General features: G+C 33.3%; 2 protein-coding genes across 4 annotated transcripts in view; both read left to right on the forward strand.

Annotated features, from left to right (window-relative positions):
• The first annotated feature begins 54 nt into the window (after positions 1–54).
• Positions 55–10,403, forward strand: LOC114932496 (transcription elongation regulator 1). Of its 2 annotated transcripts, none has more exons than XM_085479823.1 (18): positions 55–435; positions 1,042–1,303; positions 1,414–1,503; positions 1,951–2,142; positions 2,487–2,730; positions 2,875–3,093; positions 3,175–3,378; positions 3,694–3,964; positions 4,062–4,294; positions 4,371–4,531; positions 4,603–4,811; positions 4,903–5,053; positions 8,516–8,962; positions 9,077–9,286; positions 9,370–9,636; positions 9,792–9,869; positions 9,946–10,169; positions 10,272–10,403. In XM_085479823.1, exons 1-18 carry the CDS (start codon positions 275–277, stop codon positions 10,273–10,275), a joined length of 3,627 nt encoding a protein of 1,208 aa, XP_085335949.1. In that variant the 5' UTR covers positions 55–274; the 3' UTR covers positions 10,276–10,403. The 2 variants fall into 2 exon arrangements, with proteins under 2 accessions (XP_085335949.1, XP_085335950.1); XM_085479824.1 differs by having other exon boundaries at positions 1,054–1,303.
• The window catches only part of LOC114932497 (uncharacterized), a 21,512-nt gene continuing 15,256 nt past the window's right edge, over positions 10,382–16,637 (forward strand). The window contains exons 1-5 of one of the 2 annotated variants that reach the window (XM_029304730.2): positions 10,382–10,444; positions 11,081–11,359; positions 11,785–11,912; positions 12,421–12,733; positions 13,038–13,687. In XM_029304730.2, the coding sequence (XP_029160563.1) occupies positions 13,588–13,687 (100 nt within the window). In that variant the 5' untranslated portion in view covers positions 10,382–10,444; positions 11,081–11,359; positions 11,785–11,912; positions 12,421–12,733; positions 13,038–13,587. Of the gene's footprint in view, positions 10,445–11,080; positions 11,360–11,723; positions 11,913–12,420; positions 12,734–13,037; positions 13,688–16,637 lie in introns of those variants that run through there. The other variant, XM_029304731.2, reaches the window with a different exon arrangement.

A 16,637-nucleotide genomic window follows, 5' to 3' on the forward strand; every position in this document is an offset into this window, starting at 1 on the left:
CTGAAGTGAGCGCAGAACCGCGCGTGCGCGTCGCGAAGGGGAATAGTCGCGTCGCGCCGTTGGCAGCAGTCTGTTTACAGCTCGCATCGCGTAAAATAGTAATAATTTGTTTGCGGCGCGTTTTTTTCCCGAGCGAGAGCCGAGAGAGAGAGAAAGAGAGAGAGAAAGAAGCTTGATAAGCACGGTGTGCGATATCCAGGTCGAATGGGCGTGTGAAACTAGTGTTCCGCGACTCTATAAAAGCTATATCTTTCTCCAAGAATTCTCCCCGTCAATGGACGCGAGCAGCGAGCAGCCGGCCGCGATCGCGGCCGAGCCCGTCGTCTCTAGCAACGAGCAGGAGCACAATGACGAGGCAATGGAGGAGACGGAGGAGTACAGTTACGAAGGGGACGATTACAGGCATTTCATGCCGCGTGGACGCGGCGGTTTTCGGTGCGTATGACATCGCACGGTCACCGGATTCATTCGTAGTCACCAGCTCGGGGCGGAGATTTATATGTTCTCTTTTACCACCCCCCTCCCACCCTCGCCTCGTCCCTGTACCTTACCTCCCAATGTCCCTCTCATCATACGCTCTCCCTTCACGCTTCTCTTTCCTTCGGTGTCTTCCCACCGTAATGTTTCTGCTCGATTAAAGACTGATCGCAATATATGTATATATATGTGTGTATATATATGTATATATATATATATATCTTGTTAAATATCATGTTCTTTTATGAAGATCTTGATAATGAGATCTCGGATTTTATTCTTACTTGAATTTGCATGTGACAATTTTCATTCGGGTGAAATTATGTTATTATTTACAAGAGATTTTATTACAATATCTTGTAGAAACATTATGAGGAATGTAGTAGTATTTGAAGCGAGCAGATCAGATATTCGTATATTGTTGAATGGAGTTTGTTTTTTTTTTTTTTTTTTTTTTTCATGAAAGATTCAAAATATACGAGAGATACGTCTGATCTCCCTTCCTCTCTGTGGCATGATATAATGATAAGATATCCTAGTCACAACGTATAAAAATAATTTAAGGGGTCGTGGCAGAGGTGGGTTTGATTTCCCTATGAGGGGCGGTGGGCCTCCAAGGTTTCGGGGAAGAGGATTTGGACCACGTGGACCAATGTTTCGTGGAGCAAACAATGGATTTCCCTTTGAGGGTCCACCTAGGCCAAATTGTCCACCTGGCCCAGCAGGACCAAGGTTTCGAGGACCGCCACCATTTGATCCTAGTTGGGGACCTATGGGACCACCAAATCTCATGGGGCCTCCTAATTTGATGGGACCTCCAGGAATGGTATGTTTTAATTAATTTCTCGATAATTGTGAGTTGAATTTGTATATATTTTAAGATCAAACTTATGCTATATAATATTATGATTTTAAAAAGCAATTATTTTGATTCAGCCACCACCACACATGATGAATGGGCCTATTGGTACAGGACCTGGTCCATATGGGCCACCTCCTGGAATGGGACCACCTAATATGAACAGCGTAAGTTATGTGCAACAAAAATAATTTTGAAATACTTGTAAGTTATTAATATTTCTTACTAATATTAATAATCTTATTAATACAAGTTATTTTTATTATTCTTGCTAAGATGCTAATTTTTTTTACAATGTATTTTGTAAAGTATACATTTTTTATAAATATTACATTTATATTTTTATTATTTATATTATATTTATAATAGTAATATTTATATTATTATATTTATATTATTTATATTTTTTGTAGATTCACTTATTTATTTCTTGTAACTTTTCTCAGAAAATAGAATCATCTTATTACAGTTTTATGATACTTACAGATTAGATAATAAATCTTAAAGCAGATGCACCCTTGCAAAAATAAAGTTAAATAAAAGAAATAGATATTTAAAATAAAAAATGTTAAGGCAAAGTTTAAAAATGTGTTTTTGAATAAAATACATTTTAGATTCCAGGACAGCAACAGCCACAACAGCAATCACAGCAGCAAGCAAACATTCCAGGTCTAGATCTCAATGGAGAAGTGTGGGTAGAGACAAAAGCGGCTGACGGCAAGTCGTATTATTACAATATTCGTACGAGAGATACTACATGGACTAAACCAGAGGGACCAAATGTGAAGGTCATGGTACAAGATCAGGTAAATACATATTTAAGAGGCAAGTTCTTTTCACCAAAGAACTGTTTATCAATAACAAAGCTGCCAATAGTAAGTTTATCTATTTCAATAATCAAATATTTAAAGATATGTACATAAATATATGTACCATATACACATATATAAATAAATATTATCCTATTAAATTGTAATTAATGTTTATGTATCAAATTTTCTTTGCTATTATAGAAGAATTATAAGAAATATGTGAATATTAGAAAGTAAAAATTTATTTTCTTTTCTTATGAGATTTAATATTGAATAAATTTAATTTAACTTAATTAAAAAAAAATATATATATATATATATATATTTTGATTTTGCAGTTAGAGCAGTTAGTACATGGGGCATCAAAACAAGCGACAGCACGTTCTACCACACCTACTTCATCAAGTAGTACACCAACTCAGATTAGTGAAAATAGAATTTCTCAAGGTGAACAATCATCTTCTAGTAATGCAGATGCAATCAATCAGTTAAGTACAGCACCTCCTGGTACCGGGCCACCTCCTACATTGAATGATACATCAGATGTCAATAATCAAGCATCTGAAACAAATCAATCTAATGGTAATTAATAAGTCTCATAAAAGTTTAATATTATTTAATTTTTAAAACATTCTTGATGCTGCATATGCTTTTCTTTTTACTAGATAAAATCATATTTATGAAAAATATGATATTTTAAGTGAAAAACATTTTTTTAAATATTAGGCACAGCACCCGCGACGGTTACTAACACGCCACCAATAAATACACCGACTGTAACCACGAACATGATGCAGCCGCCGCCAAATATGATACCTATGCAACATAGAATGCCAAATCAGTTTGGCGGTCCGATTGCCACGCAGTTCGGAGCAGCACCTTTTGGAATGCCACCACCGGGTTTCCAGCCCTTTGGCGGTTATGGACCACCGCAAGCAAATTGGGGTAAAAAGAAGAAGAATATATAATAACTATTATTACAAAAAGGAAATATTGTTACAATTTAAAGTGATACATTTCTTTTAGGTATGCCACAAATGCCCCACGGTGTAATGGCACCTCAAGTAACTGCTGAAGATCCTGCTATACTTGCACAACTTGATTCTGAATTAGTTGCTGCTGCAATGGTTTGGACTGAGCATCGTGCACCTGATGGCAGATTGTATTACTACAACAGTAAAGCAGGAGAGTCAGTATGGGAAAAGCCACAACCTTTAAAGGATTTAGAAAGTATGTGTAATTTTTTTATCTATATTTAGTAAATATATATGTTTATAAGTAGAATATTGCAATTAGTAAATGTATGTGTTCATAATAATTTTTTTATTAATTTTTCAGTAATTTGTATATTAAAATCTGTATATTTAGTAAATATATATGTTTACAAATGGATTATTGCAATTAGTAAAGATATATAATATTTGCAGTGACTCTTTTGCATAAAAAATTTTATAATATAATTTTTTTAAATATAATTTTTTAAAATATAATTTGACATAATAATTTTGTAACACAAATCTTAAATTTTGATGTATATCCAAATAGATGCAAAATTGGCATTACGGCAGAAAAATGAGGAACCAAATACTATTCCTACAAGTACTGTCGTTACAACCACTACTGTTACCAATAACAGTGCCGTGGCCGAGCCTAATAAGCCAGAGAAGCCACAAGAGAACGCGCATGAAACCAAAGATAGTACAAAAGATGCGGATAGCGCTAAGCCTAAGAAGGAAGAAAACGTCGCAAAGGAACCTGCGAAACCTCAAGACAAGTCTAGACCTATTTCTAGTACACCAGTGCCTGGAACTCCATGGTATTTCATTCAGCTTTATTTTTTTCATATTTATTTCATACTTATATATATTCATATAGAATGGAAAATGAAAATAAAACATGTATATTGTGTGAAGGTGCGTCGTTTGGACGGGAGACGGACGAGTATTTTTCTATAATCCTTCTTCGCGAATATCAGTCTGGGAAAGGCCAGACGATCTTATTGGCCGTCAGGATGTGGATAAGATGATATCAACTCCACCAGATGCGGTCGGTACCACGAAGCCAGCACGTCAATCGGATACTAGTGAAAGCAGTGATGACGATCAACCTACACCAGCTAAAAAAATAAAGCATGACGATATCAAAAGTATGATTATTGTTCAACACTAAATATGACAATTGCTGTAATTTTTTAAATTAAAATTTTATATTACTTTTTTTAGCTACACCTATAAAAGAAGAAGAGGAGAAGGAAGAGAAGAAGACCATCGACATCGGTAAGGAAGCTGCCATCGAGGCCGAGGTGAGAGCAGCAAGGGAGAGAGCCATAGTTCCGTTGGAGACCAGGATCAAATCATTCAGAGATATGCTTGCAGAGAAAGATGTAAATTATTATATACCATTATTTACACTGTAATACCTTGTACAGTGTAACTGCATCTATTCTGTTTCTAGGTATCTGCGTTTAGTACTTGGGAAAAAGAACTTCATAAAATAGTATTTGATCCACGTTACTTACTTCTAACATCCAAGGAAAGGAAACAGGTCTTTGAAAAGTATGTGAAGGAGAGAGCTGAAGAAGAAAGGCGGGAGAAGAGGAATAAAATGAAAGAACGAAAAGAACAATTTCAGAAGCTTTTAGAAGAGGCTGGACTTCATGGAAAGTATGTATATACAGAGAACGTATTTTATGCTGATATTTTCTTGCACACAAAAAAATTTTATCTTATAAATTTTTCTGATACTGTTTTATAGATCATCATTTAGTGATTTTGCTCAAAAACACGGAAGGGATGAACGATTTAAGAATGTAGAAAAGATGCGTGAACGAGAAAGCCTTTTCAACGAATATCTTCTGGAAGTGCGAAAAAAGGAGAAAGAGGAAAAAACAGCCAAACGAGAACAGGTATTTTTATTTTATTAATATCATTAAATGCGCGCATTGTATGGCAATGCAAAAGATATTTTTCAGGACATTATAATTAATTTATTCAAACTTTCAACATTTGATATGATAAGATAAATATTCTAGCGACATATTCCTTCCTAAGATTCCGTCCAAATATGTATATATTTAACAAGAGGATTTAGGTACATTTTATAATTTCTCATAAATAGAGTCATAATTTTGTAATAATATAAAAGCGAGATTATCTTATAATTATGCTTTAAATTTTAATACCAACTTTTATCATTAGACTTTTTATTTCTATCATTTTGTATTAGATTTCAGATAGTATTATATATACTAATTTTCATACATATTGCTTATCTTAAAGATTGAAGAGATTATCAAGAATATTTGTTCTATTCTTATATATTTTGTAATTATATTATTAAAGTTATCTTATTTAAATGAGTTATAATTTTATATGAACATATATTTACTAAAGTGTGCCTAAATTCTTTGTACTTTAAACAGAGCATCGTCACACACAAACCGCATTTCCTAATTTTAAATCCTGCCCAAACTCTTTACCTTCCATTCCAGGCCGATGTCGTTCATTTAATTACTCCATAAATCTTCTCGACGAAGCAGCGTGTAAATGTAGTGTATATACTACATTTGCGATAAGTTCCATATGGGTTAAATATATATTTATTCAGTATCTGCTTCTATGTTTAAAAACAATTATATTATTTTGATTAATTAAATCCAAGAATTTTCCCCTTATCAAGCGAAGCTTTGCAATGCGCGATGGCATAAAAATCAAATTAAGAATAGAAAAGCGTTTTTTAACTTTAGATAGGAGAGGATACATTTGATAATGTTTAATGAAGTTTATGTTTACAGCGATAATTGATAAATTTCTTTCAGGTTTCATAGGTATGTTATTATTTTGTTCCACTTGTAAGATACAATACAAATACCTAAAATAATAATATGGCTGAAGAACACATATACCAGGAGATCTATATATATTTATATATTTCTCTCTAATAATAATTCTCTACTCCAGTAGATTTGCTCGATAGAATACGAAAAAGTTTTTGTAGCTCTAAGATGGGAGATGTAGAGAATAAAATCTTAGTATGTCACGGTTCCTTTATATACTTATGTGTTCTGAACTCTCCACTTCAGTCAGGAGGCAGGCAGGACAGGTTCCGTATGTGGAGTGGCTTGGTTCTGAAGCTGGTTGGTGGCATGGATGATGTCATCTACCATTCCCACCTACACTGCGGGTCACTGTTGGCACACCCTCGCGCGCCGCATTCTTTACTCCAAAGCAGAGTCATGAGAATGAACGAACTCGGTATTTGTATATTACTCGTAATCCTCGTTTCTTCAAAAGATTAACTTTTTCCCCAGAGTCAAAACCAATTTGAGAAATTTCACGTAACTTCATCATTTAATTATGGAAAATTAAACAAAAGGCAATACACGCCCGAGGTAGCATTAGTATATCTTCCACAGAGAACAGTTTCTCAGAGCATACTCCGATTTGTAAAATCTATTCTCTAATGCTACCACAGAATTTATATTATTAAATGTATGGACATAAAAACAAATCAACATAAGAAATTTATATTGTGTACATATATTATTTATTTTATTTTTTAATTTTTTATATACTTCTTTTGCACATTATTATTGCATATTAAATAAAAAATTAATTTTATGTATATAGATGATTAGACTAAATATGCATTCATAAAAAGAAATGCACATTTTTATGTTAAAATCATATTTTTCTATTGTTCTTATGTCAATACATGATATACAAAATTTTATATATAAAAATATGTTTAAACTTTCATATACGTTTGAACTTTTATATACAGCTTTCAAAAAAATATATATATATATTAAGTCAATTTTAAGATTCTTTCAAAGATTCTTGTTGTTAGCGATATACAAAAAAAAATTATAATTTTATTATTTAGAGGATTGCAATAAGTTGTAGTACAAAATTATAATGTGCAAGTACAAATTAGATTGGCAAAATGAGTATACATTTTTCTTTAAAATATTTGATTTATACTCTTTTGAGGATCTTGACCATTTTTGTTCTAAATTAATAGACGTGGATATTTATAATTTTAATCGGATAAAGAAACAAGTTTAAACAGTTATGGCACAAATTTTTCAGTGCCTCGAAATTCTTCATAGGATCAGGATCCGAGTAATGAATGTTATGGCAATCTGAGACGAAAATGTGCCAACGTCTGAGCTATAATCATTTTTTGATTATCATTTCTTGAATAATATATAAACTTTTTTTAAGAACAAAAGATTATAGCTATTGCACAAAATATTTCGTTTTGGTCGTTTACAAATTACGCAATGGGGATCGGAAAGAAAGTTATATTATGGAATAATTTTTGGATTTACGTTGCATAGACAATTCACAATTCTATCTGTTATATTTAATTTTACTCGATTATATAATATTTTCAGTATTATGATTTATAAGTATCCAGGCTTAGGAGTGAGTGTACTTTATTTTAATAAGATAACGTTTTTTAGTAATTTAATTTAAAAGAATTATAATTATTTTTTATTAAAGAAACATACCATTAAAAAAATGCGTTACAATTTTTGTAAACGATGCGACGTATTATATGAAACATATTACGTTAAAATAAAATTATGGGTTCTTCGAAAGATATTTTAGAGTTTAGAGTATAGCAAATAGGAGAAAAAAAAATTAGATAGAAACTCGTTTCGTAATTTGGACGGCTGCGAGCTTCTAATGTTTTCGGAGTTAATAACATAATAATAATGCACTAACCACATTTTTTCGTTTCAGCAAGGACGGCAGTCAAACATTTACTTACTTTACACATCTAGTCATCATTAAATATGAGTATATTGTGTAAATAATTTAATGGACAGTTTTTCTTAAAAATTAAAATTTTAATAAATTTTGTATTATTTGATATAACATAGAATTAATACTATATATTTAATGATGACTGATTATACATAATACATGATAATCATCTTTGCAGGAATAATAAGTCAATAATTTTTTTCAGCTACAATGAACCAGCTTAGTACATTAAAGTAAAAAAAATTTGACAAAAAATAGAGCCCTTAACGTTGTGATACTTCCTGATACAAATGAACATGAATGACTATTTCTTCTCTACCCCTAACGAAATATAGTTTGAAAATCAATTAAAAAAGGTTTGCAAGTTGAAATAGTTTGATCCACATTACAAATCATTATATTATAAATATTTATAAAAGTGATTGTAATGTGGCTGAACGTGTAATAATTGGTTGGAAATACTATTAAAGCGTGCATGATATAAAGAGAGCCAAGAAAATCTGATTTTAAAACCAAAAGAATTGTTTAATAGTATATAAGCAAGCAGTAATGATTTTTCAGCGATGAAAACTCTTATGTTAAATGCGTTTCAGGTGAAAAAGGAATTCTTTGCGATGCTACGTGAGCACAAAGACATCGACAGGCATTCGCATTGGAGCGATTGTAAGAAAAAATTGGAATCGGATTGGAGATACAGAGTCGTAGAGTCGGCGAGCACGCGGGAAGATTGGTTTAGAGATTATGTTCGCATACTGAAGGATGAGCGGAAAAAGGAGAAGGAGAAAGACAAAGATCATCGACACAGAGAAAAAGATCACAAGACGGAGAAGAAGGATAGGGACCGTAAGGATTCGGACAAAGGTAAAGAGACGAAGTCTAATAAAGACAGAATTGACAAGGATAATACAAAGGAAAAAAAGCAACGAAAGAGCGAAGCACCTTCGGAGGAAAATGGAAAGGAGAAGAAGGAGACGGTGATGGAGAAAGAGATCGGGGAAATTGAAGAAAATGACGAGAAAAGTGCAAAAAAAGAGAACGATGTAAGAATAATTAATAATACTATATTTTCTTTTATATTAAAAAATTTTTTTTTTTACATTTTCAACACCGTAATTTTTTCATCTTTTTGTAAAATAAGCTTTTTCTTGATTCAGAAGGAAGAGGGGGATGATCATTCTGATTCAGAGGAGGATCGTGAGAAACAAAAAAGAGACCGTGAACGACGGGCGGAAGCCAGTCTTCGAGAAAGAGAACGAGAAGTGCAAAGGACCCTCGCTACGCATCTTCGTGATAGAGATAAAGAGAGACAGCATCACCGTCACACAGAGGCGGTTCAACATTTTAGTGCTCTTCTCGCCGACTTGGTATTATTTTTAATTGCATAATGTTTTTGATGATAGCTATTGATACTTCTGATTATATAATGTTGAATATTTATTTAAATTAGGTAAGAAATGGTGACCTGGCATGGAGAGAAGCAAAACGACAACTTAGAAAAGATCATAGATGGGAGCTTGCTGAAAGTTTAGATCGTGAGGAGAAAGAACGATTGTTTAATGAACACATCGAGCAATTAGGCCGCAAAAAACGTGACAAATTTCGAGAATTGCTCGACGAGGTAGGCGCATCAACTGAATTAACGGCATCCTGGAAGGACATTAAGAAATTGTTAAAGGATGATCCTAGATATTTGAAATTTTCTTCCAGTGACCGGGTACGTAATAATTCATTATATAATATATAAATATATAAAATATATAAAATATAGTAAATATAGTAAATATAGTAAATACTTTAGAATTTGTGTTATTTACTTATAATTCATTATTACTTATTACTCCTATATGCATACATTTTTTATTTTTTTAGAAATGCGAGAAGGAGTTTAAGGAGTATATTAAGGACAAACTTGTTGCTGCCAAAGCTGATTTTAGAGAACTTCTACAGGTGCGTTTATAATATTTGCTATATATATATTAAAATATTTTGACATAGTTCTTGCTAAAAAAAATGTGATTTTTAGGAAACGAAACTAATCACTGATAAAACGTACAAAAAAGTTCAAGAAAATAGCTCGCATCTAGCAGAAATCGAGGAAATTCTTAGAAAAGATCGAAGATTTCTCGTACTCGAAGCTGCCGCTACCGAACGGACTCGGTTATTAATGGGTTATCTAGAAGAGCTAGCACGCAGAGGTCCTCCACCACCTCCGACTGCTTCGGAACCATCGAGAAGACCAACTACAAAGTAAGTATTAATTTATAAGAAGATGGGTGCAATATTTTACATTTTGTCTTGATAGATAAAATGTAAATGTTTCCCCGATCTAAATATTTGTCTTTGTTTCAGTTGAAGAATGGTCTACATCGAAATATGATGTTACAGTAACACAAAATGAATGAATTTATAGGTGTAGTTAAATTGAACTTTACACAAGATTTTATTGCCTGTATAGGATTCAATAAAATTAATGAATGCCAATTCTACAATTAAAACTGTATTGCATTGTGAGATAATATAATGTAAGCACATATATATTATTGTTGAACAATATTAAATAAGACTTCACTGAAAATGAATATCGGTGAGATACTATGTAACATAATTATTTTACATAACAATGCAATGAGTGGATTCTCTATATACTCGTCTAACATCTTATGTTTAAATCGACACAAAAAATTAAGAACATTGGATAAAAGAAACACTGATTTTCTAATAACAGTTATTGTATAAAATAAGTATAAAATTATTACAAAAATATTACTATTTTATCATTAAACAAATTATTTTGTCATTCCAGTAATCCTGTGGTTTTCTCGATTATCCTTCAATTTTCAAATTGCCATAAAATCTAAAATACTCTTATATAACCATATTAGATGTTTGTCAAATTATTTTTTAATAATATAAAGATGAATATTAATAAAATAAATTTATAGTTTACAATTCATAATTAAGAAAAGAGGAAGAGAATCAGTGAGTCAAATTTTATTCTGTTCTTTTAAAAGCTCAATCAGTCGATAATAAGGATTTTGTTTCAATTTATCCAATTTAAAAACTTGCATTATACAACAATACTGTTTTTTTAAATATACTTTTTGTGGTTTGCTAACATTAATATTTTTAGGTTTACTAATATTTAAAATTTATTGTAGGATATAACATGTTGACCATGAGATGATAAACTCCGTTCATCTTAGTTCTTGCAATGTGTTCTAGATGTAGAGACTGAAGCGATCAAGTGCGTCTGATATATAAGTGTTTTTTGATGAGCGAGCGCGGTAACTCGGTGATTTCAATGCTGAATTGAATGTTAGAATGTAATATCGAAGAATTTAATATATGTTGGGTATATATAAAATGACGATTTCAATAGTAGAAATTATATGAGCATTGATATTTTAATCACATAAAATTGATGGAAAATAATTGAAGTAAGAATATTATACATAAAATTTTTTACAGCCGAAATAATGACATTTTATCTTAATAAATAATATCTTTTCTGGGGAAATATATTGTTCATTAAGAGTCATTAACAAAGAGAATTATATTTTTATCTCTAATATATTTAGATAATAAATAGTTAAATAGTGTGTGTGCGTGTTTATATATTAATTTTTTTAATGTTTTAAATTGGTCATTAACTTCTTATATATAATATTATATATATTCTTTTTTTTTTAATCTTAATTACACACACACACACATATATATATATATATATATATATATATATATATATATCTTAATTACATATATATATGTTAAATTCAAAATTATATGTTTTATAATCCATATATAAAAATTTGTAAATAATACAAGATTTTGATACATTCACGAAAATTTATTGAAACAGCTATCAATAAGGGTGTCGCTGCTTAATAAGAGAGTGCCATGCAAATATTTGTATGTCTTCCTTGCTATACCGTTACGATACACAACGGCGCATTGCACTTCCTGCTACTTCGGTAAGAATATAAATTGGTAAGTAAACACCTGGTGGAGGACTCCGTGGTCGAAGCTAGAGAGTGTTACGTCAATATATGTACGAAACAATTGAGAGCACATTCTCACTCTGAAATTCTCACGAATGCTTACGAAATTTGTACATCTAGCTTACATCTTCGTGGAAATTATTATAGAGCACTCCTCATCTTCTTATTGTTGAAAATAAAGTTGCTTTCCAAGATATAAAATATTAAAAAGTAATTATTCACACATTCTTTACATAAAAACAATTTCTGTTTTTTTTTTTTTTTTTAACATTTGTTGATTAAAAATTTCTTCAATTTTATAGATATTCTCTTTGTAGTAAAAAACGAAGAACACTAATTTTTTATTTTTTTTTAAATAATATTTTAAATCTTAAATTGTGCAATTACTAACAATAAGATATAAAATTCTAAGCTAAATGATAATATATCTTAGGAAAGTTACAGGAATGAAATAATTTTTTACAAATTTGTAATAAAATAAAAATACTATTTTTCAGATCCTGAAATGCGTTATCGAGGATACGTCATCAGTGAAATATAGTATATCGGAATCATCATCGATTAAATTACATCACGTGATATCGTTTTCTCCCGACCTTGCGACCTGATCCTGTTCTTTTTGCGTCTCTCCGGATATGAATCAATCTATATTCGATGTTATGGGCGGACTGGTAAAGGTCATCAGCAACCGGTATGGGTTAACGAACGGGGTAGGATAACAGGATGGACTTGGAAGAGGAAATTTTTGCGAAGGCCTGCCTGGAGGTCGAGGAAGTGTGAGAGATCCTGAAATCCGATTCTTCGGCATAGGTGAGCCGTATCTCTTATTGCCTTCTCGTAATCTAATCGATATTGCAGATTATATTATAGAATTGTCTCTATAATTATATAATAATAAAATCTATGTCTTAGATTTTTTTATAAGAATCTTCTTTAATTATGAAACTATCTTTTCTTTTTTTATCTTAAAGATAGCACGATTTGTGCAAACACGAAATGTATCTTCATTATAAATTCAGAAGTTCTCTCAACATAAAAGATATTTTTAAATAACCGAGAACACTTCAGGTACTCTGACTCTAAAAACATTTCATATATCATTACTGTGAAACAGGATGCGCAAGACTTGCATGATTCTCGTGAGGACGACGAGAACCGCAGCTATTGTCATTGGGATCCATCGTCGTCCCCTTTTCCCATCGGCTCCTCCCTGTCCCCGATCATCATTTTCACGAGCGCCAAAACGCACGGGTAAGATCCGTCGATCGCGAGACAAGAGACGGAGAGGGAAGAGGAGGAAAGAGATCCATGGCAAAGTGGTCGTCGTGGAAGGGACGGTGGATCCTGGCGGCCTCGACGTGCCAGCTCCGCCTCGAGTGAAAGTGGGAGATTTTGCTTTCTATCCGTTCGCGCGTTCGCCAGTGACAAGCGCGCCTTGATCGTGGACGAACGCGCACCACGTTTTTCGCAGCGATGGTACTTGTCAATTAACACGGCAAGGTTGACAGTTGGCGTCTACTGAAGCTGTGCGATCCGCGGACGTGAATGGGGGACCGATCGGTCGATCGCGCGTCGATGATGAGCTGAGGACCCTGGCCAAGGACCTCCGGCGCGTGCGACTTCATCGGGACCAACATCGGCGGTGACCTAAAGCCAGGGGAGACATGTCGAGGATCCGAGATGGAGGAGCGGCTTCGCGCGGCCAGGTCCTACTCCTACGTCTGCTGCTGACCTGCGCGCTCATCGTCGTCAGTCGCCAAGAGGGTGAGTTCATCAAATTAATATTCCTCGTATTCCTCGAGGGAGTTTAGCGATGTTTCAAACACGACGACAATGCTTTAAACACCTTTCTCGCTTCGCGTTTCGCTTGTCAGAGCGCGCTGACATTAACGATCTTCTCTCGAGCCTTTCTTGGGTACGCTTCTTGGTGAATGTGAAAGATATTACTCGGAGAGGATATGAGAATGATGAGCCTGATGACAGAGTTGCGGCTGTTCCAAGTTTCATGCCTTTGCTTCGAAAAATTGATTAATCGTTGGATTAAGAATTTTTTTTGTAAACTCTTGGATACTTTTAGAAAAATGTTTGATAAGCTATCTAAATTCAACGGATTTGTTTTCATCGCGAATCCATATGTTAATTTGCTAATGAGATCTTTAAATTCAAGAATACATGTAAATTTCTCTTCACACTTGTCGATCTGTAAATATTTGGCATTATAAACTAAAGTGGTATGTTAAAAAATGATAGATTTAAAAATTATAACAGAATATTAATTTCTAAATTACATCAGGCATACACGGAATTCAAATTGGAATATCTTAAAATTCACTCGGCAGATGCTACCTACGTATTGCTCATACTTATGCAAGTCCTACTTTCTATCTCATTATACTTTAATGACGGATTCTCAAGACAGTTTGGCTGACTTTTTTCAATGAACATATCGATAGGATAAGGCATCATTTACGGCATTTGATATTACATAAAAATTCTATTATAAAATAGAGACTGCTTGAAATTAATTGAGAAATTATGTTTAAAAAAAAACACGGAGAAAATTTTCTCTTAGAATTTACCCTGAAAATCATGGTTATCGTGGGATAATCTAATATTGGAAGAATTTTATAAGAGTTTCTCTGATTAATATTTACAATAAAAAATATTAATATGTATATAGGTAAAATTCATTGAACATATTTTACATTCTATTGTGGTAGATATTAATATTTTTTATTGTGATAAAAATATTAATTAGAGAAACTCTTATAAAATTCTTCCAATACCAATTATCTTATGATTACCACGATTTTCAGGATAAATTTTAAGAGAAAATTCTCTCTATGTAGATGTACTCATTATTTATTTCATATAAAGTTTAGCTTCGCTCGCAATTTCCTTATTGTCAATCGTTAACTACTTAAAAACTCTGTTTGAACATTATCGTTAATAAGACAAACTCGATTCCACATAAGCCGCAAGAAACTCTATCATTAGGAAACGATGCGGGACAGAATTGAGCGAACCGAGTAATCTCTTGTTGCAAAATACACGCCTTATTATTGGAGCACAGCCTTATTTGTTTCTCCGATTGTCTGCGCGCTAACGCGACCGTAACTATACCAGCACTCGAAGAGATATTCTCATTTGCAACCGCGGATACTTGAAACGAAACCTGGTTCGCGTAAATAATGGTCGGTGGTCACGAACGGGTCCTGATATTTGCCCGCGTGTAATTCTAAAAGTAGCAGCGCGATACGCGATACAATAGAATTGCGATACAGTTGCCAATAGCCGGTGGTCCATAGTCGGGTCTAATGGACGTAGAAGATAGAAGGCGAGCTGTCGTGTATATATATCGCATCGAACAGGCATTCTCTCGCGATTTGTTAATGCCGAGTTCGCAATCTTTTGCCTTTGTTCGCCATTGTTATGCTGATCGTCGACGCACGCGAACATCGCGAGCTCGCAAATGTACGATTGTCAAAACAATTGTGCTGCGTTATGCATGGATATGCAAGGAACGCGTCATTAGAAACGCATATATTCTCGAATATGAATGCGAATGCGCGGTGCTATTATGCTTTAAGGACTCGCGAATCTTCCCGCACAATTTGGTAGGTTTTTATGTAGTTATACAGATTTTCTTGGAGCACTTCATTTTTTACAACAATTGATGCAAATCAAACTGATTATTCTTCCGCAGAAACTATCATATGTCGTATCTTTTCTTGTTTCAAGATTAGAGGTCTCGGTTGTTTTCTAGATTCAAAAAATCTATTAAAATTTGTTTCAAGAAGATGGTTTAGAAATAAAGAGAGATTAATTTTATTCACAACATATTTTTTTAATGTTGACGCATATAATTTATCACGACACATTAAAAAAAATTAAAATAAATGTAGCTTCTTATTAAAATAATGTCTAATCATGCGCTGTTAATAGAAAGATTTGATATTTCTCTATCTAAAAGGAAGTGATGTTAAAAAAGATATTTATATCCGACATTGAGACCGAATAAATCATTATTTTTTCTCAAATTGAATCAGTAGTATTGAGGAATAGCCGCAACGAAATATCAATTCGCGTGAAAGTTTCTCGTAATCGCACGTGACTCCAATGAAATCTCGCGCGCGCGAGGCATCTCGAAAAGGTCGAAACAACTCTTTTGCCCCTTCGAAGACTCGCATACGAAAATTCCAATACTTATAGAAAGTGAAACAGTCGCGTCCTCCTAATATCCGCCGTTACATTCGAACCTGCGATCCCAAAAATAGTCCCTACGTCATGCGGTCCTGAACGTAGTCCGGCCTGAAGTGTCTCGACCTTTCTCTTTCTCGCATCTTTATATTTATCTTAAATGCATTTCGAGATGGCATTAAATGTCGTAGAGGAATTTGGACGACGTTAAGAGCCCTGCATTGGTAGCAACGAACGACCTTCCACGCGTTTAGATCGTTTTAATGAGTTAGCTCGTAAAACGGCAGGTAGATACGTGGACCTCGAGGAATTTTCGCGCGATACGAGAGTTGGATGAACCCACCGGATGATAATAATATAAAAAGTATATATATATATAAAAATGCCAAACGCATCCCCGAGCGTTGATCTTTTCATGCGAGAGATTTCTTCACTTCGCGAAATCAATATCGCAAATAATATTTCATAAAGTACGTGCTGTTGCCTCTTTTCATAGCTATATGGAGAAGTAATT

Source organism: Nylanderia fulva, unplaced genomic scaffold (genome assembly GCF_048542155.1).
Source record: "Nylanderia fulva isolate GAGA-0341 unplaced genomic scaffold, ASM4854215v1 Scaffold13, whole genome shotgun sequence".
NCBI lineage: Eukaryota > Metazoa > Arthropoda > Insecta > Hymenoptera > Formicidae > Nylanderia > Nylanderia fulva.